Here is a 24,096-nt window from a genome sequence, read left to right on the forward strand (position 1 = left end):
AATCGTCCGCACATGCGTTCTGATGAAAATAATGTTTCTCCATCTAACCATCCTGAAGAACGTGCTAGGCGGCTTGTAACAATGTGGGTTTGTCAGGCAATACGGCATAGCTTAGGATCTCCAGAACAACACCTATGCACTTGTGCATAACCCACGTTCACGAAGTGGAATGTCACTATGTCACAAATTTTTTTCACAATTCTGACGACGTGCGGCCCTCACACGGGACCGAACCTTTTGGTCAAAATGATGCTGGCACAGCTGGCGACTTGTGCACAGCCCGGCTCTCGCCGTCTAGTAGCTCAGTGTGTGAAGAGTACGTGAAAATTCGCCGATGCATGCGTACGGCATCGAGGCACTGAACGCGATTGCTTCTCCATTGGGCATTTTTTTTTCTGCAAATTCTGGGCTGCCGTGTTGGGGGTGTGGCCCTTACGCGAGTCTATACGGTACTGTCTACTTGCATACTGGCCTGTTTTGTCTAAGCAGTTGCCATTTGAGAGTTCATTGTTCTGTGTGTGGAAAATGTGGAAATTTACCTAATGTGTTAGTTGCTATTCCCGCAGCGGACCAAAGAAGAAGGCCTTAGATAAAGCTTGCTGCACAGACGGCAAGTACTGTGCAATGCACAAAGCAAAACTACATGGCAGTAAAGATAAGTGCAACAGACCATTCCCCATTCCTGTGCAGCAGTAGTGATCTACCAACATAGATTAAGCACTATGATTTCTTTTAAGCAGTACAGACTACAGAAAGAAAAGGGAGCAATGAGCATGTTTCATAACGGGGGCATACAAACTTTCGACTTGTGCTGACGAACTGGTCGACATGAAGTGGATTTGTTCTGTTGTGAGCCACTAGAAACTCGTGGAATCCACCCTGCACACTGGATGTGCAAGAAAAATTAATTAGTAAGGCACAAAGAAACAGGAGCCATACTCTCAATTCACAATCAGGTGACATAAGAGCAAAGCGGCAATGTGTGTCCTGACGCTTCGAACTGCACTCAAGACTGAGCGGATGACCCTCTGATGCGGTCTGAAGCACAAATTCAGAGGGGACATCTGGATGTCCTAATCTGCCTTGTATGTCTGGGAAGCTGTCCCTCATAAAGAGAAGTTTCCAACATTTTCATCTGTGTCAGTCACATTACGTACCTTCAAGTTTGTGCTGGTTGATAGGGAGATGTCCTTATTATCGAAGGCATAAAATTGTATACAGTCGTGCCTCAATATAACGAAGTTGTACTTGCAGCTAAAAGCTTTGTTAAATTACAAATTTCGTTAATTTGGCATTTTAAAGTTTCAGCAGTAAAAATAATTTCACAAATTCTCAGAACATTCCTGATGGATAGTAGATTTGTCAGTAATAACTTATAAACATCACAAGAAGGTCGGGGCATAATAGTGTGGTTATGAGTGTTGGGGCGTGTGGCGCAGATTGCACTGAGATCAATGCATCAGTACGGCTCATGGCATCTGAGATTAGCATGTTGTGTCACGTGGAACCGTACATCCTGGACGCCATGGCTGGCTGCACCTAGTGTTTGCAGCTGTCAGCAGACGGCAACCTCAAACTAAAAATGAAAGTGCAGAAATATATGGATATTTTCCGTGAGAAAAAAAAAAAATGAAATGTCACAGTTTCGCTAGAAAGGCAGAGCATTGATGTCGACAGCAAAGAGACAACTACACGAAGTAAGGTTCCTAGTTTTGTCGGTGTCAAGCACACCAAGGCAGAGATCTCACTCGACGACCAAGAACACTCACTGTCGCAACGCCAGCAAACGCTTCGCACTGTGCCTCGGAAACTTGAGATCATGCGACGGCCAACACTGTACGCGCAGGAACAAAATGCGCGTCGAGCCAACAACCATCTCGGCTAGCCCTTTGCACTTGCCGAAGGTTACCTCCAAGATACGAGCCGTGGCCTGCATATAGACAGCCATGGGATCACCCCATTACCGCATGCTCGCCTCTTTCCCAGCTACCCTAGCGCTGAAGGAATCGTCAGCTTATGTTTCTCCGATTGGTCCAAGCTACCACACGCCCTGTGGCCTCCGCCAGTTCTTGCGCAACAAGTGGCACAGCGTTTTTTCCCACATACTGTGTCTTGGTGCGCATACTTTAACAGCATTTTTGCCTCTCAAGCTTTTCATGTGGAAGGACGGCTTCTAAATAACTTTTTCCTCGGCCGACATTCTTTTAGTTCCTTTGCTTGATTTACCAACCATACAGGCTCCAAGTCCGTGCTTTAAATGGTCAAGAACGTTGGGAAATCGAAACAGTGTCACGAAATTACTTCATTAAATTGTGAAAAAGAAACATCTATGATGTTCAGTGGAACTAAGATCAGGAACTGAAAATAGTTTGTTACATCAAGGATGTTGTTAAATTGAGGTTTCTTATATCGAGGTTGGACTGTATTCATATTTACTGACTAAATGGTCAAGTGTATTGGACAGCTTTTGTTTTTTCCACCGTAAAAGAAATACACCCAGCGGATCCCACATGTATGTGGGAATCACTGCTAAGTAAAAGCTTTCTTGGTTATTTACGCGGGCATTAAAGAAAATCTTATCTTGTGCAAACGTTACATTAATCATGAAAATGCTTGTACCAAGTGGCACAAATGAACACAATGTTTATCCAAACATGACACTGATGGCACAAATGCAATGCAACATTTATGCAAATGTAATACAATGCACATAACGCGACCTAACGGAATGTAACCAAGGGTGACAAGACTGTCTTGTTCCGCTCGACGCATTTTCAAGCCTTCGTCTCTTTCAACACTTTGTTCACTTTGGTGCCATTTTTTTTTTTTTTATGTGTGTTGACATATTGCAACTGACCACCATCAGCTGCTTGTGTCACCAGCTTCTTCACTTATTGCCACTGGTTGCATCAAACTACAAGAAACCAAAAGCCGTGACAGCATTGTGGTGCCATCTATGACGCCCTAGCATCAAGTAGAGGCTGGTCTAGAGGTTAGTGTGGTATAACTGGCCGTGTGTAGTGGGTAATGGGCTTGCATATACTTGGCAAGAAAACGGCCGGCACCCACAAAGTAGGGCAAAGAGGCACAGAAAACCTTGCTTTAAAATATCTACAAGAGATTACACTTGCCCTCGAATAAGATGCAAGTGAGGAAGCTGTTGCATTTCAAGTGATGAGAGTGCAACAAATGCATTTTAATAGAATGTTTTCTTTGCTGCACACATAAAACGAGCCTCCACCTAACGATAGTATTTTTCCGCATGCAACAACAGACACTTGATGTCAGCAGTGCCATGCATCTGCTAATAGGACATGCAAGATACGGCCAGTCAGCAAGCCCTTCACAAATTGGCCTGTAATGAGTGCCATCCAATTCCTGGCCAATCCATTGTACTAATAGGCAAACAGCCACTCCTTGAGTGAAATGATGTCAAATCAAACCAACTCAATGTACAACACTTGGTCGTGAGTTACCAGGTGCTGTGGTATGGTGCACGAGATGAGCCCCATAGAAAACCACAGGCGTCTGTCGGTGCTTAGTTAAAGCACATATTGTCTATACACTCGTGCAGAGTGGCCTTGGTGCAGAGTTCAGAATTCTCAGCTTGAAAACGCAAAACTGTTGTTTCAATGACAGGTAAGGTATATATATTCTTAAATTTTTTTGGAATCACCAACAATGCCAGCTGAGCATCACTGAATGACCTGTAGAGTTGCTCTTGCTATTAAGTGAAAACTCGGAGATCAGTCCTTCCTCAATTTGCAGCATAACATGTAATATGTAATGAGTGGGTATACTGCAGTAGTAAATGACACATTTTCATGAAACTGAAGAATATGTGATCATTGCCATTGTAAAAAAAACCCTATTTGAGAACCAACCTGAGCTAATGTTTCTAAGTACATTAGCAACACTTACTTCAGAACATTACCACAGCTGCAGATGTCTGCAATAAAGAATGACCCAAGTCTGAATTTCTTGCAGCAGCAATATAAGCACAAGTAGTGTTTTGATAACAGATCAAATGTAAGCTGCAGACCTGAAAACTTTAGAAAGATCAATTCAAGCTATCCAGCAACAGATGCCATTTAGAGCATAGGCCATGATGCAAGAAGCACTAAGGAATAACTTGCCACTGACGTGCCAGTACGGATGAATTACCAAATAAGGTGACATACACAAGAGGATATAAAGGCCCACTGAAAGAGAGCCACTGTGTCTGTGTAAAAGGGCCCCTCACCAGGTCTGGCCATTTTGAGCTGACAAACCAAGAGCATACATTGCGCGATAACGATTGTGTCTGCAAAGTATTACATCGCTACGTGCCGCAGAAAGATCTGAAATTTCAAACCGAACGCCGTTTTTTCTTCTCCTCGCGGCTGCCGTGCTCCAAGCCGGATGGTGACGTAGTTGTGCCCCTGCGCCTATATAGTTGTGCCCACAGTGTGACGTCACTCGTGGTGAGACGCGACTTCGAGAATTATTCAAGACAACATCTGTTACCTTGGCGATCTGTTGCTTGAATTGACGAATTGAAGCTTAGAGAAATAATAAAACAGACAAGCGGAATGTCTGCCCATGTTTTGTTTTACTTCGCAACGAAGCAAGAGAGATGTACTTCTGTTTCATCTGCTTGTTCCCACGGTCGTGCAGTCACATGTGCAGGTACCGAAACTATGCAATTTTCTACCATGTTCTAGCGCGTGATCACGCTCTGCGATCCGCTTGTTCTGCGATCCGCTTGTACTGCCTCAGTATTCGTGTAGCACTGAATTATACCGCTAGTCATGTTTCCTTGTGCACAGCGCGCAAAATCATGTGCTGCACGAACGAGACAACAGCTTGTGCGCGATGCCATCAGTGGAAGTCCGTAGCGCCGAAAAAAAAAAAAAATAGAGGAGAAAAATTAAAGACGGGGCCTGTGACGTATGCATCACACGATCCTCGAGGTCTGGTATGGGAGAACGCAGGGTAGGAATTTCGCTTGCGAAGGCTAGTCGGGATGAGTGGAGAGAGCGTCTTGCTTGGCAGTAGAGCCCGCCTGATGAAATTATGGTTTCACGGCACTGAAATATTTCTATCTCGACTATTAATGAGCCGATATGAAAAATTTTTGTGGCAGAACGCTCCCTAGAGGACACGTAACAGCTTCCAGCGCATAACCAAAATTTCTATGGGGCCTGGTGAGGGGCACCTCAAAAATAAAAGCTGTACCCTACTTGGCTTTTATAATGACTTCCTTTTATGACTTGTTGCAACTACTTGTTACTGCGATTACGCTAATGCCATGGTAATCTCGGGCATGCTCGAGGCCAGCCAGGGAAACAGCTTCTGCCGTTGATGGTGACACCGAAGCTCTGCTCCTGGTGGTCAAATATATGTTAAATATATATAAATAAATATAATTATATGTATGCAAGGTGGCTTTGGACAATGTATGAATTTATGTATCGATGCGCATACTTGCCTTTCTAGCTCACTATTACATAGCCACACTGTTTACCATACAGACAATATATTCATTGCTTTTGGGTTCCCTTATCTTGGAGTGCACTGTTGGTGCCCCTCCATGATCCCTTTTACTGTGAAGATAATGTTTACAATGTCGCACACAGAAGATAGCTTTGTGGTGACAGCAACTATTAGTGTAAAGAAAGATATGCTTGCGAAGATTCCTATATTGCTACTGTTAGTATATTAAGACTATAAGCCTTGAAGTATTCAGCCCACATTCACACAGATACCTGAAACAAGTATGAAGTTGGGATACGGTAGCTGGTTCTGTGGTGCTATTAACAGATGGGCCTACAGACAGGTCGAGAGCTGAAAGAACACACTAAACTTACTAATGAAGAGGTCATTAATGCCAAGCTGATTACTGTGTCACAGTTTACCTTGGGTTCAAAAGCACTTGCTCCAGTTCTGCTATGACATTGGTCAGATGCAACACAGACACATGTAACTTTCCCCCAGGAAAGTTCGGAACAGGTGGCACTGTCTGTGGTCTGTAAATAAAACACTGCATGGAATCACCTTCAGCACAAAGTCTGGTGAGCTTATGAGTTACAAAAATAATGGCCTTTATAAAGCCACAAACACAGGGCATAACTATTAGTGTTGTTATGAAGGTATGCCAACACGATGTTCAAGACAAAAAAATCTGCTGTTGCAAAAAAGTTCATTTCAAATGCGTGCAAACTGAATCACCTGCTTTCCAACTTAGTCTATTGTATTGGAATGCATGTTGGAGCCAAACCTGTAGTAAATAAGGCATCATCAAGGGCAGAGATAGGACAACCAACCAACAGTGCAGGTTGATATGTTATATCCAAATACTATTTACATAGTCGACTTCCATTAATTTTAGCTTAACAGGATCGACAAAACTGATTGAGTGATGAAGCAGGTCGAATTAAACAAGATGCAGAAAAAGTTTGAGGATGCTTAAGCTTCGCCTTTAAGAGTGGAACACGATTGTATTCAAGGATCCCCGACTACTGCACACTTACGTGGCAACTGCAGCTTATGTAACCGTAATGTTTACCATGAAATGCTGCTGGCAAACGCTGTGCACGAAGGTGAGATTTCTGTTAAAAACACGGCCTCTTGTGTGGCCCATCCTGGAGGCAGTGCACGCCAAAAAACTTGCATCATTTTCAGGTTGCTGTTATTGTCTTGCACTTTAATATTTCAGTCTGAGAAGACTTAACCTAAAAAGCATGCACTGTCGCTGTTTTGTTTCATGATATTTGTTTGTGGGCTGTCATTCTCCAAATTCCGAGGAATAACTTTGTTAAGAATATAAGACAAGGTATAAGCAACTTTAGCAATAGAATGGTGTGGCAATATAACCCGCACACACCGCATGTCATATAGCAAGGTGTGGCATATACATATACCTAAATGTACACAAGGATTTTTGCTCGCAGGGAAGCCGGTGCCGGACGCCAACACCGCCTTTTCTGCGACATGGGGCCCTTAACGCTATCGCATTAATACGCCAAAACACACTGCTGATTGGTTTGGCAGCATTTGCCCAAGTCTAACATGGCCCCAAATCAAACGCACACCCATTTTATATTCGTCCAAAGTAGAAGCCTATGCAGAAATAACATTAAAGCTCCTAAACAAAGTAGAAATCCAACGTACACACTTATTTAGCTAGAAAAATGGCTAAAGTTGTAATATGTATTGCAGAATGGTGGCCGGTCTTCTAAAGTCAGCTTCGCCACAGTGCACTGGTGGCTTGGCAAAGCACAAAGGCATGCGAAGGCGGCTTTGGTTTTGCATCTGACTGCACTGCACACCAGCAATTTCCGGTCCAATTTTCTTTAAGAAAGGGGGGGGGGGGAAGCACGTTAGAATTATGGAAGTACTGTAATCCGATACTATGAGTGACTGTTATTGTTTAAGAATTTCCTAAGGAAGGCCGAAGATAGGAGTCTTCAACAGAAGATTGACATGTGTTCGACGCATGCACTGTTCCATAAGATTCACCGAGACAGGTGCTTCCACTAAAAGGTCACTATTGGGGTCACCACAGGAGTCGGGCATGTGCGTGCTGACTGGTCCAATTTGAATTATCCAGCAAAGGCCAATTTTATGATTGAAATAATGACAGTTCGAGCCCATAGAAATGCATGGGCTCTGGCGGAGACCTTTAATCAGGATCAAATTAATCGAAAAATTGAATTAACCGGAGTCAAATTCACGGCTGTACTAGTAAAATCCAGATTATTCAAAATCTCGTAATTCGAGTTACGAGATTTCTCTAATTCTTACTGCTCTCTTGTTCCCAAGAATGTCCTATTTATTTGAGTAGACAGAAACTCCCATGAATTTGAACTCCAACATCCATGCAACGGTTTCTTTAGAGCAAAATCTCTATTTCCATGCAACGCATTTTGGACGAACCGAAGCCAAAGGTTAAGGTTTGATGTGTCATTAGTGACTGTTATGTTGCGAGCTGTCAAACTGACGAGGAAATAAGTGCGGGAAGCCAAGACTGAACCGGAGCAAGCAGAGCAGCATGCACCCTCCTTTTCCTTCTGGCTTAAAATGAAAAGGAAGGTGCCCCCAGCATGCACTTCACGTTATGCCACGCTTATATATCGCACTTGGACTTTACATGAAACCGAGGCTTCTTCCGGCACATGTTGCGTGCTGATGGAGGAAAGACGAGACTTTTTCAGTGCAAGCTGAGTGACGGTTTTTGTTTCGTGTGCTGTACCGCACAACTGACCGGGCACTATATTTAAAGGGGCTCTCCGTAAGTCAAACTTCATTTCAGTATTATAAAATTTCCTGTCCCCTTGAAGTTCGCGTTAACAAGATATGACTGAACTGCATTTACCAATTTTTAAGTGCAGCTCTAATGAAAAGTCTCTTAAAAAATTGGCAGCATGTTTTAGACATAATCTTAATTGGCGTTTTAGACTTTTCATGCACAAATGTAGATGCAGCACATAAATATAATGTGAAGCATAAAAACATTTGTAGAATGATGTCTGGCCCAAGTGTTCCTTTGTGCTATCTTACACTACAGGTACAATGTTCGGCTAGCAGTAAATACTCTGAAGACGACCCTATGTCTTGAACTATGCACACGACAGGCCTAACCTTGGAAAGATGTCGATCTCAATGTTGCCAAAATAGCCTATGGATTGTGACACCTCCGTATGAGCTTCAGTGGTCAGCCCTGAAAAAATATATATATATATCGAGAGGTTAGCAGGTGGTACTGTAGCATGTCTATGCAGCATTACAATGGCATGAGGTCTATTAGATCTTCTGTTAACTAAAAAAAAAAAGCAGACAGAACAGAGAACTCAGAATGAAAACACTGGCTTTAACAATTCATGAAAAACGGGAACCAAGGCAGCAATGAGCAAATAAGTTATTGTGAGAAATCATTGTTTCAGGCAGAACTGCAAAATTGATGCACATTTTATATGTTGGCAGAAACGAGATTTTTCCATTCAGATGTTCCCATATTTTGGATGCTTCAGTGTTATCATGTCCGCTGCGATAAGGTAAGACTTGTATCAAACTTGCTCTTTAGCAAATTACTTCTTTTTAGCAATTACTTCTTTTTTTTTCTTTATTTACTTTTCACATGGTAGCAAAATATAGTACTCACCTGAATTAAACCTGAACTTTTCTGGTTTATAACTTATTATTCTCCTCTTCAACTTATCAAATGTAGATCTATGTCCTTTAACCCTTTCGCTGTCACGGACGTACCGGTATGTCTTCACGCTTCCCCCCCACAGTGTCACCGACGTACCGGTACATTCTCTATTGTGCGTTCAAAATTTCGCGCCTGAGCACAAAGCTGGCGCTCCTGAACTGGCCCCTCCATCTGTTGACTCTTTCTACAAGTTCGTATTTTCGCCTCGACTTGTGTTAGTCACGTATTGAAGAGTACGGTGCGACTGCCACTCGCCCCTCTCTCTTTGCTGAGTGGCGTGGTGGCTCCGCATTCGCTGTATCATGCGTCGCGCGCGTGTGGTTATGGGTTCAAGGGTTGTTCTGCCATCTCCGCGGGTTTTAAGGTTTTTATTTTTATTCTGTTGGTGTGTCTGCTACGGCGCGTCAAGTTCAGAGGCACGCGCTGCGCCGTTGCCTCTCCGAAAAGAGTGACTCGATTGCTGCTTTCGCTCTCTCGCCGCACCCTCGCTTCCGACTTGCAGCAGTAAACGTAAAGCCCTTCGAACTTTGTTTTAGCCTTTTTCCATCTCCCTCTGTCTTCTTGATCACGCAACGTCCCATTTCTCTCCGTTGTGCGGGCGACTGAAAGCGCATCCTCCCTGCGCGCGGTTACTTTCGGAGGGCTGAGCGCGCGGACCTTCGTCTGCTCATTGTAGCGGTGGCTCAATTCCGATTCAGAATACGAGCAGAGCTCGGATTTGGACTCGGACAGTCTCATGCGAGGGAGAGGGGAGTTCCGCGTCGTCAGATTCGGATGTTGAACGGATGTTATAGTCAGGCTGATGATGATGATGATGTTTACTAACAACACCTGCAGAACACTGAAATGTGCATATTGCAGTGACTATGTTGTTTGTATACCAATCATAATCAAAAATAAATTGCTATGTTCATTCCCTGTTATGCTCGTTCCCTGAAACCAAGCCAACACTGGGGGGGGGCGTCACAGCCAGAAAGGTCTGACAGCGAAAGGGTTAAAAGCTATTGTATCTCTCACTTTTCATAACTCAACTGTCTCACAAATTAGTCTGACAATATTCTGAAACATTTAGGAAAAGTAGTGCATAGACTCTTGCATCAAATGAACATTTCTTTCCTTAATGTTTCAAGTAAAATTTTCGAATTGATGTAGAGAAAATGTGAAATATTTATCAAGGTAGATAGTTTAGAACTTCTTTTTCTTTTTAACATCAAACTACCATATAAGTTAGCATCGGCTGGGGACATAATGCCAGAAAATGGAAATGCATCCACGTACAGCTACAGCTTAATGCAGCTAAGCAGAGTTTCTGGCTTTCTTATGCAGAAAATGGTTCTTATTCCCATACTGAGCTCAGATGTGCAGCGTATGCTTACGCAAAATATAAAACAAAATTTGGGGGAAATTATTGCTCGAAGGTAGGGGTTCGATGACTTTCTATGCCCTTGCAATGTCATCTAAAAATTCTAGTTTCTTGGACTTCTTTCTAACGGTAAGCACACATTCACTCACCTGTTTTTGCCATGATTGTCTTTAAGCACAGGGCCAAACAAGGAATAGCCACTGGCAACAGCTCGCAGAGGACAGTAAAATGATCAAACCTAAAGAAAGTGAGAAAAAATAAAATAAAATAAATAAATATAAGGTTGCATTATAACAGAGCACACTTATGCAGCTATAGGATGGCCTCCACTTTCCGATATGAGGGAGCCTTTGGTGACAGCTAAAGTTGAAGTCGTATTGTAATGGAGCACTTATACTAGAATAAGAGGCACCAACGTATTGCACTGAAATTTGACTTGCTAAAGCTTATTTGCATTTATTATGGCAAAAGATTTCTTCAAAATTGTCCCTGACAGATAGTTCAATCCCACCTCTTCAGGTGACCTACGTGGGGCAGATATCCCTTGCACAAAAAGTTATCTTGAATTAGAAAATTAACGAGGTCGACTAACCTCTCAGGGCATGTGCTGCAACTGCAGAGTTGAAGCCGTGCAGTTATGAATTTAACAGGAATCCTGAGACAAGCACTGGTATCAAGACACCTGTCCCCAAAGGGTGTGCTTTGCCAGATTTCAACCCCAGCTAAAGTTGTATGAAACTATACCAACCTTTTACAGCACTACCTAGGGGCAAATGTCGCGTTTCACTGTACTGTACTGTACTGTACTGTACACCAGTTTTTTAACCCTTTTAGCACTGCAGGACATGACAAAAAGCGTACAGAATTTCTCAAACATTTCCAGAAACATGGCTTCGTGATGGGGATACTTGTCATCAGCTATACTGGTACACATTCTGGTGAAGACTGCACTTGTCGGCGGTAGGGAAAGGATTAAAGGGTTTTGTACTTGTTACCATAACACTGTTACCAGGGTGTGGAACCAGTCTTTGCTTCGACGTGGCTTGCTCTAAACATGTTCAAGGCTGCACAACAAATAGGGCTTCCTTGACTCGAAAGCCTTTGCAACAAGTCTTGGTTGAACTACAACATATTTTACACTAACGCTCGCTCGCTCACATATAACATTAAATGTAAATGAGTAAATGAACACACAGCACGATTGAAACCAGCTCACAGGTGAGCTCCACATCTTTTCTTTCTTTCAGATTGACTGTCCTATAGATGGCACTGTTATGTGAGCCACAAGTGCAAATTTCTGTATGAGGGCTAATATTTTAAGAACAATTGCTTGTAGAAAGCAATATGTAAAAACTAGCATGGTATCACATTGTAGTAGAGCCTAACTAATGTGGCAAGCCTAATACTGGTGATTGTTTGCAACTTCCATACTATAAATCAAATCAAATAATGTCATTGAACAGACCCAAGCAATACATCGGCTATGAGAGATGCTGTAGTCAAGAGGGGGGGGGGGGGGGGGCTTTAAATTGATTTCAATCACCTGAAGTTCTTTAACATGCAACTAAATCTAAGTACATGAGTGCTTTTGCACTCTATCTGCTCCTGGATGTAGCAGCAGCTGAGAAGTGAACTCACAACCTCGTGCTCAGCAACAAAATTCCACAGTTGCCGGCCACCCATTGCAGGTCACGTTTCCCATGTAGAGCGTAAGACATAAACTTACTGCTCAAGTACACTAGCGCGCACAAGTGGTGGGAACAGCATGATAGATGCTACGTAATAAGGAGGTCTCACCAAACCGTGGAACCAGGCAGCAAAGATGGCCACACAGTTAGTTTGCAAAGTTGTGAAAAAAAAAACACACACACACACATGGCAAGAGCACACAAGTTTTGCAGATATGTACTAGGTCTCCAAGAAATAGGTCAGTCTGAAGATCACACATCCCAGCATTCCCACACTTGTCACAGCACTGCAGCGCTTCTTTTTATTCTGGGTGTTGAAGGAAACTAACTTTGAGGAAATTAAATGAAACCTGCGATGATCAGCAAAACCCGCCGATAGCGGATAAATCAAGGGATCTCTTAGGCATGAAAGATTTACTAAAGGGGCTTAGACTTAAACTACTGACATACCTTGTGCATAGTTTCTAGTGACAACACTAGGATAAATAACGCGGACAAATTCCTAACACCTGTATAATGCTGTGATGACGTGAAAAAAAAAAAAAAAAAGGATGAGATTCTCATTTTGTAAGCCTAATACATATAAATTTGCTTATACAGATCTCGCAAACTTATTTGGGGAACCTAATGCTTGAATAGATGTTAGCACTGTACACTCCATAACACTATAAATGTTCAAGAATTTATCTGCAGCAACGTATGAGGCGCGCTGGCAAGACAGGCTCTCTTTGATGATGCACAAAAGAATCAGAGAAAAGTGATGAGAAGGCTTTACAGTATTCACGCAAACCACAAGGAAAAAGCACGTAGCGACACCACTTGTAAAGTTAACACACAGATTTTTCACCACATCAGAATGGTCGTATTAACATCCATTCCTTTCGTCTACATTTACACTTATTCATTCTTGCGCATTTCCATTTGTGTTCCCGTGAATGGTATTGCGAGTGCGGCGGAAACAGGGTCGTCAAATGCTTCCACGCGCAAAGTGTACAAACTATGTCTGACTGATCGCAGACGGCATTGCTGTAGCTCAAATGAGGCATAGCATTTCTGACTTCCTAGCGTATGGGTCTGAAGCGTTCCCGGTAAGCTAAGGGGCCCGTCCGCCATTTCTTTCTTTTCATTTGCTCTAGCATAAGCGCTGTCCAAACCTGTAGAAAGGTTGAACACACCTACGTGCTGTCAAGGTCGTCTGCTTTACACACGGCTCAGAACCATATTGTTCTGGCGGCCCATCTCGCCACTCTTAGTATTTATTCGGAGGCAAAAGTTTCGGTATATATGAAAATGACGGCCAGAAAACGGCCACGAAAAGACAGCCAGAGGCCAGCAAACACAACAATAAGCGGATGGGTGCATTTCTGGCTAAACGCAACTCGGGACTTCTCGGTAAGCGCTGAAACCTTTTTCCTTTTTCTTTCTTTTTTTTTCACACGTTTTAAGTGCTGTTCAAATTCGCCGAAAATATATTGTGTACCTAGGCGCACTAATGGCAGCATGCGTACATGAGATTCCGGAACCACAATGGTAGGACCATTGAGAATTGACACTATATGTATTGTGCAACCTCTGGCGATCAGCAAAAAAACCTGCTCATGGCAGATAAATCAAGGGATCTCTTAGGCATGTAAGGACCTCTGGGCTGGACTTCTCCGCGATAAGGCAGCCTCGCCGCCTACAGGATTATCTAACTATGCGATGTCAGATGCTCAGTTGCCATAGTTGGAAGTTCAAATCCTCGTATAAAAAAATGTTGTTTGTTTTGTTTTTAATCTGAGGACGGTGAGCTCGAATTTCACCTCCTCCAGTGCACTACATCTGCAGGCTTGGAATGGCGCCTGACACCGGCAAAAGATGCCGAGGGCGAGTGGGGCTATACTAATCCAGGTACAACCAAATTAGGAAGGCCCACTAAGCTTCAGCAAAGGCACTCCCTGACCAGGACAGAAATTGGCCTCCTTGGTGTAGTATTCGGCCACTACTTCCCTCATGATTCCTAGAATTAACCCATGGCTCTCAGTCCCCAGCAGCTGCGGAGCATCTGACCAAGGCAGTGGTCAGAGAGAGAGACAGAGAGAGAGACAGAGAGAGATAAAGGCAAAGGGCGGCGGTCAGACCTGTAATGCAGCACAGGGTGCTAAGAATCTCTGGACCCAGAGAGGCCGCCAATGGAAACTGACTCTTGCAACCTTTAACAACACCTGAACTCAGTCGGGTGAGGCTAGCTTAGCAGGACTCTTTGAGGAACTATCTGTCATTTTTTGGGATATCACTGACCTAAGTGAGATTAGAAGAACTGGTGAGGCTTATACAGTGCTGACTAACGGCCATGTCCTCTGCTATAGAGGTCTCCCAGATAAGAAGCAATACGGGGCAGGATTCCTAATCCATAAGGACATAGCGGGCAACGCTGATAAATTCTACAGCGTTAATGACAGGGTAGCAGTAGCGGTAATCAAACTTAATAATAGGTATAGATTAAAGGTAGTACAAGCCTATGCTCAACATCCAGTCATGATGATGATGAAGTAGATCAGTTTTATGAAGATGTTGAATTAGCGATAAGAAAAGTGCAAACTCAGTATACTGTAGTAATGGGCGACTTCAATGAAAAAGTGGGGGAAAAGCAGGCCGGTGAATAAGCAAGCGGCAACTATGGCGTCGATTCTAGCAATGCTAAAGGAGAGGTGCTGGTAGAATTCGCAGAAAGGAATAAGCTGCGAATAATGAACACCTTCTTCAGAAAGCGTAGCAATAAATAGTGGACCTGCAAAAGCCCTAATGGTGAAACAAGAAATGAAACTGATTTCTTACTTTCTGCCAATCCCAGCATAGTACAGGTTGTAGAAGTGTTAGGTAGGGTAAAGTGCAGTGATTATAGCTTAGTGAGGTCTAGGATTCACCTCAATTTGAAGAGAGAAAGAGTAAAATTGGTCAAGAAGAAACATGCCAACCTAGACGCAGTAAGGGTAAAAGACCAATTCAGGCTGGTACTTGCAAATAAATATGCAGCCTTAGAACAGCGAGATGAAGATGACATAGAGGTAATGAATGAAACCATAACTAGGCTGGCTTCAGAGGCAGCAACTGAAGTGGGAGGTAAGGCACCAAGGCAACCAGTAGACAAGCTCTTCGAAGTAACGAAAGACCTCATAAAGAAATGACAAAGAATGAAAGTGTCCAACTCAAGAGATAAGACAGAATTCGCAGAACTGTCAAAACTGATCAACAAGGACAAAATAAAGGATATTCGATATTACAACGTAAGAAAGACTGAGGAAGCAGTGAGAAATGGATGCAGCTTGAAATGAGTGAGAAGAAAACTTGACAAAGGACATGGTAAAGATGTACGCACTGAAAGATAAGCAGGGTAATATTATCAACAATTTCAAAGATATAGTAAAAGCAGCGAAAGAATTCTATGCTGACCTGTACAGTACCCAGAGGACACAGGATAACTCCATTTAAAACAGCAATGAACAGCGTACAGCAACTCCTATAACTAGCAATGAGGTCAGAAGGGCCTTGCAAGTCATGAAACGGGGAAAAGCGGCAGGAGAGGATGTAATAACAGTCAATTTAATCAAAGATGGAGTAGACATAATGCTTGTAAAACTGGCGGCTCTCTATACAAAGTGTCTATGACTGCTATGGTCCCAGGAAACTGGAAGAATGCAAGCATTATACTAATCCACAAAAAGGGAGATGTTAAAGAATTGAAAAATTATAGGCCCATCAGCTTACTCCCAGGATTATATATAAAATATTCACCAAGATAATTTCCGATAGAATAAGGGCAACGCTGGAATTTAGCCAACCAAGGGAACAGGCTAGCTTCAGGAAGGGATACTCTACAATGGATCAGATCCATGTCACTAATCAGGTAATCAAGAAATCTGCAGAGTACAATCAGCCTCTCTATATGGCTTTCATAGATTACGAAAAGGCATTTGATTCAGTAGCGATACCAGCAGTCATAGAGGCATTACGTAATCAAGGAGTACGGGTTGCTTACGTAAATATTTTGGGAACTATCTACAGATTCCACAGCTACCTTAATTCTACAGTAGGAAGATACCTATAAAGAAAGGAGTCAGACAAGGAGACACAATCTCTCCAATGCCACTCACTGCATGCTTGGAAGAAGTATACAAGCTATTAAACTGGGAAGGCTTAGTAGTAAGGATCGATGGCGAATATCTCAGCACCCTTTGGTTTGCAGATGACAGTGTCCTGTTCAGCAACACTGGAGACGAGTCGCAACAAATGATTGAGGACCTTAACAGAGAGAGTGTAAGAATGGGTTTGAAGATTAATATGCGGAAGACAAAGATAATCATGAATAGCTGGGCAATGGAACAAGAGTTCAGGATTGCCAGTCAGCCTCTAGAGTCTGTGAAGGAGGACATTTACCTAGGTCAATTACTCAAAGGGAAACCTGACCATGAGAAGGAAATTCACAGAAGAATAAAAATGGGTTGGAGTGCATACGGCAGACATTGTCAGCTCCTTATTGGAAGCTTACCATTATCATTGAAGAGTAAGGTGTACAACCAGTGCATTTTACTGGTGCTGACATATGGGGCAGAAACTTGGACTGACAAAGAAGCTTGAGAACAAGTTAAGGACCGCACAAAGAGCGATGGAACAAATAATACTAGGCATAACATTAAGAGACAGAAAGAGAGTGGTTTGGACCAGAGAGCAAACGGGTATAGCCGATATTCTAATTGACAAGAGAAAAAAATTGAGCTGGGAAGGTCATGTAATGCGCAGGTTAGATAACCGGTGGACCATTAGGGTTACTGAATGGTTGCCAAGAGAAGGGAAGTGCAGTCGAGGATAACAAAAGACTAGGTGGAGTGATGAAATTAGGAAATTCGCAGGCTCTAGTTGGAATCAGTTGGCGCAGGACAGGGGGTAATTGGAGATTGCAGGGAGAGGCCTTCGTCATAAAATAAACATAAGATAGGCTGATGATGATGATGATGAATGAAAACAAAATGCAAATGACGCATACTGCCTGTATACGTATACCCCTCACCTCTGCCAGCCAGTGAGGGCTATGCCCCTGAACGACCCTGCATGCTGGATGTTGTCCATGAGGACCTTATTCCAGGCCTCATGGTTGCTGATGTGGAAGGACGTGGGCGTCAGCATTTGGTTGATCTTAGTGGCCCCCTTGAAGGCACTGGCTATCCACACGTTGGGGAATATGGAAAGGTACTTGTCCCACATACCTGCATGACCCATATGATGGCACAATGAAGTGTAAACATGACAGCATAGAAAACTACTAAAAGACTACTAATACCAGAGCGGAAAATGAGGGATGTAACAGGAAAGAGACATACACAAAGACATGTGTTCTGTCCCTCATTTTATGCATTGTCTATTTACGAACAATAAACTAGCCGGAATTTCCACTACAGTGGCAAGTGCAGTAGGCACAAAATTTTCTTGTTTCTAGCTGCTTTTACAGGCAGCTGTTGGCCCAGTAATTATGTTCTGAAACCGTAAGTGCTCTAGAGCAATGAAAAATTATGTAGTAATTTATTGACCAGACGTGGCTGTGAATAATAAATGAGCACGAAGGCTGACGTGCCACCCTGGATTCTCTTGACATAGTGGTCGTAACAACTGCCAACCGTGATATATCAAACCACAGATGAAAAGGGCACTGCCAATCATCTGTTGAGAAATTCTAGATAGCGAACTCTGGCAACACAGAGCTCCCAGGGTTGCCGAATCGTCAGCTCAAAAAGTACCTATGATAGTTTCCATATGTAATGAAAATCAAGCCAATCATAGGCCACAATGACAAAAAGTAGCCATGAAAGTGACAATTGAAGGTCACCATATGAACGGCACACTTTACAACAACATAATGACGACTTGGCATAGCATTTTAAATATGACGTATAAGCCATGTGAATCATCATCATCACCAGTCTATTTTTATGTCCACTGCAGAATGAAGGCCTCTCCTCCCGTGATCTCCCATTACACCCGTCTTGTGCAAGTAGATTCGAACTTGCACCTACAAACTTCCTAATTTTGTCACTCCACCTAATTTTCTGCCGTCCTCGACTGCGCTCCCCTTCCCGTGGCACACATTCTGTAACTCTAATGGTCTACAAGGTTGTCTTCCCTGCGCATTACATGGCCTGCCCAGCTCCAGTTTTTCTCTCTTAATGTCAACTAGAATATCGGCTATGCATGTGTGCTCTCTCATCAACACCACTCTCTTCCTATCTCGCTCTCTTCCTGTACCTGTTAATACCCAAGCCAAAACAAGCACGGCTTATGCAAAATGAAATTCATCTGAATTTTACACTATTGCTGCGGTGCCTTATTACCAATTTCCAAAGAATCCAAACAGTGGCCAAGGTAGTAGAGGAGCCAAAAGAGGTCTCAAAGGTACCTTGTCCCCATGGGAAAGCAGCACCAACAGAACCCAATCAGGCTTTGCAATAATGCAAGACATACATTAAGAAAGTGCAAAAGCACCAGTGCATTACAAGAAGACAGTGAAGACACCATAACAAGTAACATCAGTACAGCTGCTCAGACTGCGGAAGTCCACCAATAAGAATCGCATGTGGAATGTGAGGCCAATGTCATGCTCCAAAGTAGATGCTTCCATCGGGAGGAGAGAGAGAAACAGAAAGGACGGCAGGTTAATCAAGTAGCATCTTGTTTGCTACCGTAACAGGAAAGGAGCATTAACAAGACCACAATTCAGCTTACTTTGCTTGAGCCGGAACTCCGATTGAGGAAAGTAATGCCAAACCATGGGCTCCACAAGATGATGCAGTCCTGCACCTAAAAGAGAAAGAATGAAAAAAAAGTAAGTTTGTTCCATGCACCTTTCCCTTCTTCTGTTTAGTTACGCTAAAAAAATAACTGCCCTACCACTCATACACGATTGCTTGTTCACCACGTCAAATATTTCCGATAGAATAATAAGACTTTCAGTTACAAGTGAAACATTTCTCCTATTTTTATGTATACTATGCTCCTGTCTTTGCTGTCGCACTTCAGAAAATCGTTAACATGAATGCAAACAGTATTGGACCGTTTATCTGCTAAATTCGTGGTTTTAAGGTATTATTTACACTGGCAATTGACAGGTTTCACGACTGACCAATACTGGCGACCAAGGAGTAACTCATGGCGGCAATGTTCACACTGGCAAGTGTGACCTGCCTGTCTTCACAATTAAATATCTCGTGATTGATGCTGTTCACGTACAGAACGCCTACAACCAATTTGCTTACGTATGCTTCTGCCGCTGATTGGCTCAGTAGGTTTGTGACCGCACGATTGAAAAAGCTAGCAGCAATCGGCTGACCCCAAACAGTCGCTGTTCGACCATAGCGAACATATGAGGCTGGTCGCTTGACAATCAACTTGGTCATGCGACCTTTGCGAGTCGCCAGAGTGAATGAGCCTTTAATGGTCAGCAGCAATGTGCAGAGCATAGGAAATGCAAGCAAATAATGTGTACTAGCAGTAGCAGTTTTATAGATTTTTTCAACACACATGATGAACCAAGGCAGCCTTCCTTGCTTGCACAGATGTTCTGGGACAGCAGTTCTCAAACGTTCTTTCTTTGAAGAGAGTGCATCGCCTTCAAAATGTGCCAAAGAATCTATGATTGTTTGTGTTCCAAATCAGCAAGCCATATGTGCTGCAAATTCAGAGTTCTCCAGGAATTTTCGCATTCTATCAACTGGTCACAGAACCTTAGTAACAGAAAAATAAGAACTGAAAAGAGCACAAGTATTAGTGCGTATGCTTTTCTTTGTGCAGGCTGCAGATACATGGCCTTGCAACACTTTGGAGTAGTCAACGGGCACTATACCAAAAGTATCTTTTTGTATTAGCCACAACCTTCGTGCCTGCACAAACGCGTATCCTGCAACAACAAAAAAAGCAGCATCTCCACCTCTCACTAAAAGAAATGTGGATGTGGCTATGTGTAGCAATACAACAATGAGGCAAAGGCTGATAAATCCGCACAGGCATTGATATGGGTATACTTAGTGAACTGAAAAAAGTGCAAAGGGTTCCAGAGAACACATTTTGGGAGTACCCTTGACGAGTGTGGCAGAATGCCAGATATTAATGATGTTCTTTTTACTCGGCAGTAGAAGAAAATGTCAGTTCTGGGTGTGTTACTGCCGCATGTATTTGAATACCACATTCATATAAAATACTAAAACCTACCATTGAAATAAACTTATAGTTGCATGCATTGTTGTCATTAGACTAGACTGTTATTTCTGCACATGCAATCTACCTTTCAATCAAGCTTTGTCTTTGCAGCAGGTGTTTTATTTACTTGTTAACAAATGTTTTTAAAAATTCCCTGCAAAGTGTAGCATAATTCTAATCGTTGAGCTAGATTGCTTCAAAAGGTGGGCATTACTTGCACAAAAATCAAAATCCATGATTGGATAATTCTTAAATTTTAATAATAATTTATTAGCCAATTAATTTAGGGCATATACTGCAATCATCTTGGAACCACTGAGCTCTCAATGTACATCCACTTGGAACTAATTCTGAATCTAGCACCAGTTTTGAGATAAGTGCCAGCAAAGTTGAGGGTGTAACACGCTGCTGTTCCACTTACCTTCCTAACAAAATACATTTTTATTTTTATGCACTGCAGGACCAAAATATGAGGAACACCAAGCATTTTGTCACACATTTTGGGAATGCAGATCTCGAAACTGTTGTCATCCTCAGTGTTCATTCCAAGTGGATATGTTTTGCAAGCTCACTGGCTGCAAGTTGTAAACTGCAATATGTGCCCTAAAGTAAATCGTTAAAAAGCCAACTAGTGAAATTTTGCAAATTATCCAATTATGCATTTTGCTTCCGTGTGCACATGTCTGCCGTTTCAGGTGATTCGGTTCTAGGAATAGAATTGTGCCATCTGCCACAGGTGATTTTTAGAACTTCTAAAACTTGAAACAAAGCACCGTACGTGTATGCGGAATGCCTTATAGACCATGTTTCACACCATTCTGCCAAACTAAATCTGTGTTGATGCAAGGAAGATGCTTTGACCAATGTTGTATTAATATTGCAGTGTTACGGATACAAGGCCACATCACATGCCCCATTGGCACCTTTTACGTTGCCTACCTTGGCAGAGAAGATATATGCACATATAGTAGTGTGCATGCGTGTATGTGCAAGTGCGTGTGCATGTTAAAATGCCTGCTCCAATGTATTTGTACATATCCTGTCAAAGTAAAGCACTACTGCCATTACAATTGCATTGATGAAAACATGCACGAACCGGTGATTACTTGTGGGTCCATGTCGCGCATCATGTCGTCCCACACGATGAACTTCAGCATGGGGTACTTCTTGTGCAGTGTGCTCACAATCCGTGACAAGTAGTCCACGTACAGGTGGTCTTTGCCCCACTGCTTGTCCACCATGACCGTACGACACCGTTCACACTGGCCCAGGTGCCAGACCTCGGAGCAAAGCCACGCATTGTAGGACAAGCAGGTGAACAACACGTTTCATCTAGCACCTAAATGTTCTGCCCTGAACTACTGCAGAGCTGTACACCAATGGTTTGCCAATAACCAAAATCCACAACGCTTGGAGTGGTGCCATCATGCATATAGCCTGTCAGCTCAAAGATGCGAAGTACCACACGTAAGCTGCCATGTAAAGAGCAATGCTCTGTAGGTTCACTGCTCTAAACACCTGCGTCTTTTATGGTGTAGAAAGTGCGATCCAGGAGAGTATGATAAGCACTTTGCTCTGGAGGCAATCTGAAAAGTTCATCTAATCAGTCTGATCAAGATGACAAGTATGAATGATATTTTCTTTGAAACAAGGAATCGTGAAGGTGTATATTTTGCTTTAACATCCCTCTTTGCTTTCCCCTTCACGTGGTTTATTAACTGCAATGCTCCCCGAAGGCTCAAGCTGACTCTGCCTGTGGCTGCGAGAGGTCACCAGCCCTGGTTTAAATAATGAAAATTATCATTAACCAACGAGCAAGGAGGCAATTACATACCTCATCAGCACCTAGATGAAACCATTGCGCATCCGAGTGAAGCTGCATCACTTGTGTCACCATTTCCTCGATTAGAGACGATGATTCTGGCATGGGTTGAGAAGGAATGAATGAATAATGTACAACAGCGCACACTAGCGAAGATGACGCGGTACAAAGCACGATATTTGCTAGCTTACTTGGGTGAGACGGGCAGAGCACGTTCGGGTACCGTGCAACTTCTCTGAACTCGAAGAACTTCGAGCGCTTCAGGACGAACTGGAAGATAATTTTTAGTGGCTGATCATGACAAAAGATTCAGAGTTAGGCTCTCGCACAGGAATAACAACTAGATGCGAGCGAGGCTGCTAGAAGTATGTGACGTTGATACTCTCTTTATGGTTGCATTTGAACTATTTCAATTCTCATGTTTACAGTCGGAATACAGAGACGCAAAGCAGTGGTACGGGTTTAGAAGTCGATTCTGGAGCGCCTGTGAATGCATACCTCTAAATGGCCGAACGTCTGGACCAGAGGTACGACTAGGAGATTCGAAAGCTTGGCTATCTGTATAATCTGCATAACGCATTCTTGAGAGTACGCCTCCGGGTGCCTGAGGTCTTCGAGGTCACCGGAGTAAGGAAATGTGTCCTCATATTCGATAAGGACACCAGTCGCCCCAATTCTTGCGATGAGTGGCAGCAACTGTGGAGTAAGAACGAGCATGGCAGCGTTAGAAGGAAGCTAGACTGATTCAGAACTGTTTAGCAGCTGAACCATAACACTTACCTCTTCATAATAGGAAACTTTGAAGGCGGCTCCCTTAAGATCTAGGTGAACGAACCTGGAATAGATTGCCGACGGGAATGACGCGCGAGCAGAGATAACAAACGCGCCCGACTACTGAATAAAAATGCAGGCGAATTTTTTAACGCGGAAACGCATTAGCACATACCGGTGGAAAAATGCTTTACGTTCGTCCATTTTCGTTGCTTCCAATACACATTGAGGAGCAGGGCATAAGCGCCTTAATTGAACAAGCGAAACAGCGTACGCTAATGTTTGTAAACAGCAGCAGCAGCAGCAGCACCGAACACTGACGGGCTTGGCTGATCTTGACTTTGCCTTGACAGCTAATGACTTGCGCAACAAAAAAAAAAAAAAAAAAAAAACGGCGTAGTTTATAAATAAACAAGCTTAAATCACACAAGTGCGTTAGTTTAATATGAAATAACAATAAAGACATATAAAATAATTAACTTGACTGTTAAGAATGTGGACACGAGTTGGCGGTTGCGCAGAGCGGCAAATTTGAATTGCACTGTTATTGTCGCCGGGAGTTCTTTATTCTACACTCTTAAACAAATATATATACACCTTTTGTATCGTATCTTGCCATAGAACGATAATCGTCATCTGTCTTGCTTGTGTTTCCTTTCTAGAAAGCGCTGCGCTCGCTACTTTCCTGTCGAGAATGCTCTATCATGCTGATAACGCGCATGCCGTTCGCGACTTGGAAGTACCGGGCTCGCAGCGTTAAAGAAACGAAATGCGGACAAGACAGATGACGGTTATTGCTGTGTGGCAAGATACGACCCAAAGGGTGTAGTTTTGCTTAAGAGTGTATGGTTGTCACTATAAAGGAAGTACGTGGTTGTCACACAAACGTAATCAAAATTGGTGGTTTTAATGTCGAGGAAAACGTCTTCGTTCCCAAGTATTCAGATAGAAGCTCTCGACGTAAGCATTTACTATTACAGAGCCACTGACTATTCGCAAATAATTACGAACACGTTCTGCCACTTGCACAACACTC

At 43.0% G+C, this 24,096-nt stretch overlaps 1 protein-coding gene across 3 annotated transcripts in view; it reads right to left on the minus strand.

Annotated features, from left to right (window-relative positions):
* LOC126536446 (hexosaminidase D-like) overlaps positions 1 to 23,767 on the minus strand; it is a 31,646-nt gene extending 7,879 nt beyond the window's left edge. The window contains exons 1-12 of one of the 3 annotated variants that reach the window (XM_050183404.3): positions 23,236 to 23,763; positions 23,070 to 23,124; positions 22,788 to 22,985; positions 22,481 to 22,559; positions 22,302 to 22,387; positions 21,564 to 21,747; positions 18,998 to 19,072; positions 17,292 to 17,487; positions 10,706 to 10,794; positions 8,623 to 8,701; positions 5,898 to 6,008; positions 800 to 886 (exon numbers count right to left, since the gene is read on the minus strand). In XM_050183404.3, coding sequence (XP_050039361.1) covers positions 800 to 886; positions 5,898 to 6,008; positions 8,623 to 8,701; positions 10,706 to 10,794; positions 17,292 to 17,487; positions 18,998 to 19,072; positions 21,564 to 21,747; positions 22,302 to 22,387; positions 22,481 to 22,559; positions 22,788 to 22,985; positions 23,070 to 23,124; positions 23,236 to 23,264 — 1,268 coding nt within the window. In that variant the 5' untranslated portion in view covers positions 23,265 to 23,763. Of the gene's footprint in view, positions 1 to 795; positions 887 to 5,897; positions 6,009 to 8,622; positions 8,702 to 10,705; positions 10,795 to 17,291; positions 17,488 to 18,997; positions 19,073 to 21,563; positions 21,748 to 22,301; positions 22,388 to 22,480; positions 22,560 to 22,787; positions 22,986 to 23,069; positions 23,125 to 23,235 lie in introns of all 3 variants that reach the window. The other 2 variants (XM_050183405.3, XM_055074014.1) reach the window with 2 other exon arrangements.
* Positions 23,768 to 24,096: the final 329 nt, after the last annotated feature.

This window comes from Dermacentor andersoni, chromosome 4 (genome assembly GCF_023375885.2).
Source record: "Dermacentor andersoni chromosome 4, qqDerAnde1_hic_scaffold, whole genome shotgun sequence".
Classification (NCBI taxonomy): domain Eukaryota; kingdom Metazoa; phylum Arthropoda; class Arachnida; order Ixodida; family Ixodidae; genus Dermacentor; species Dermacentor andersoni.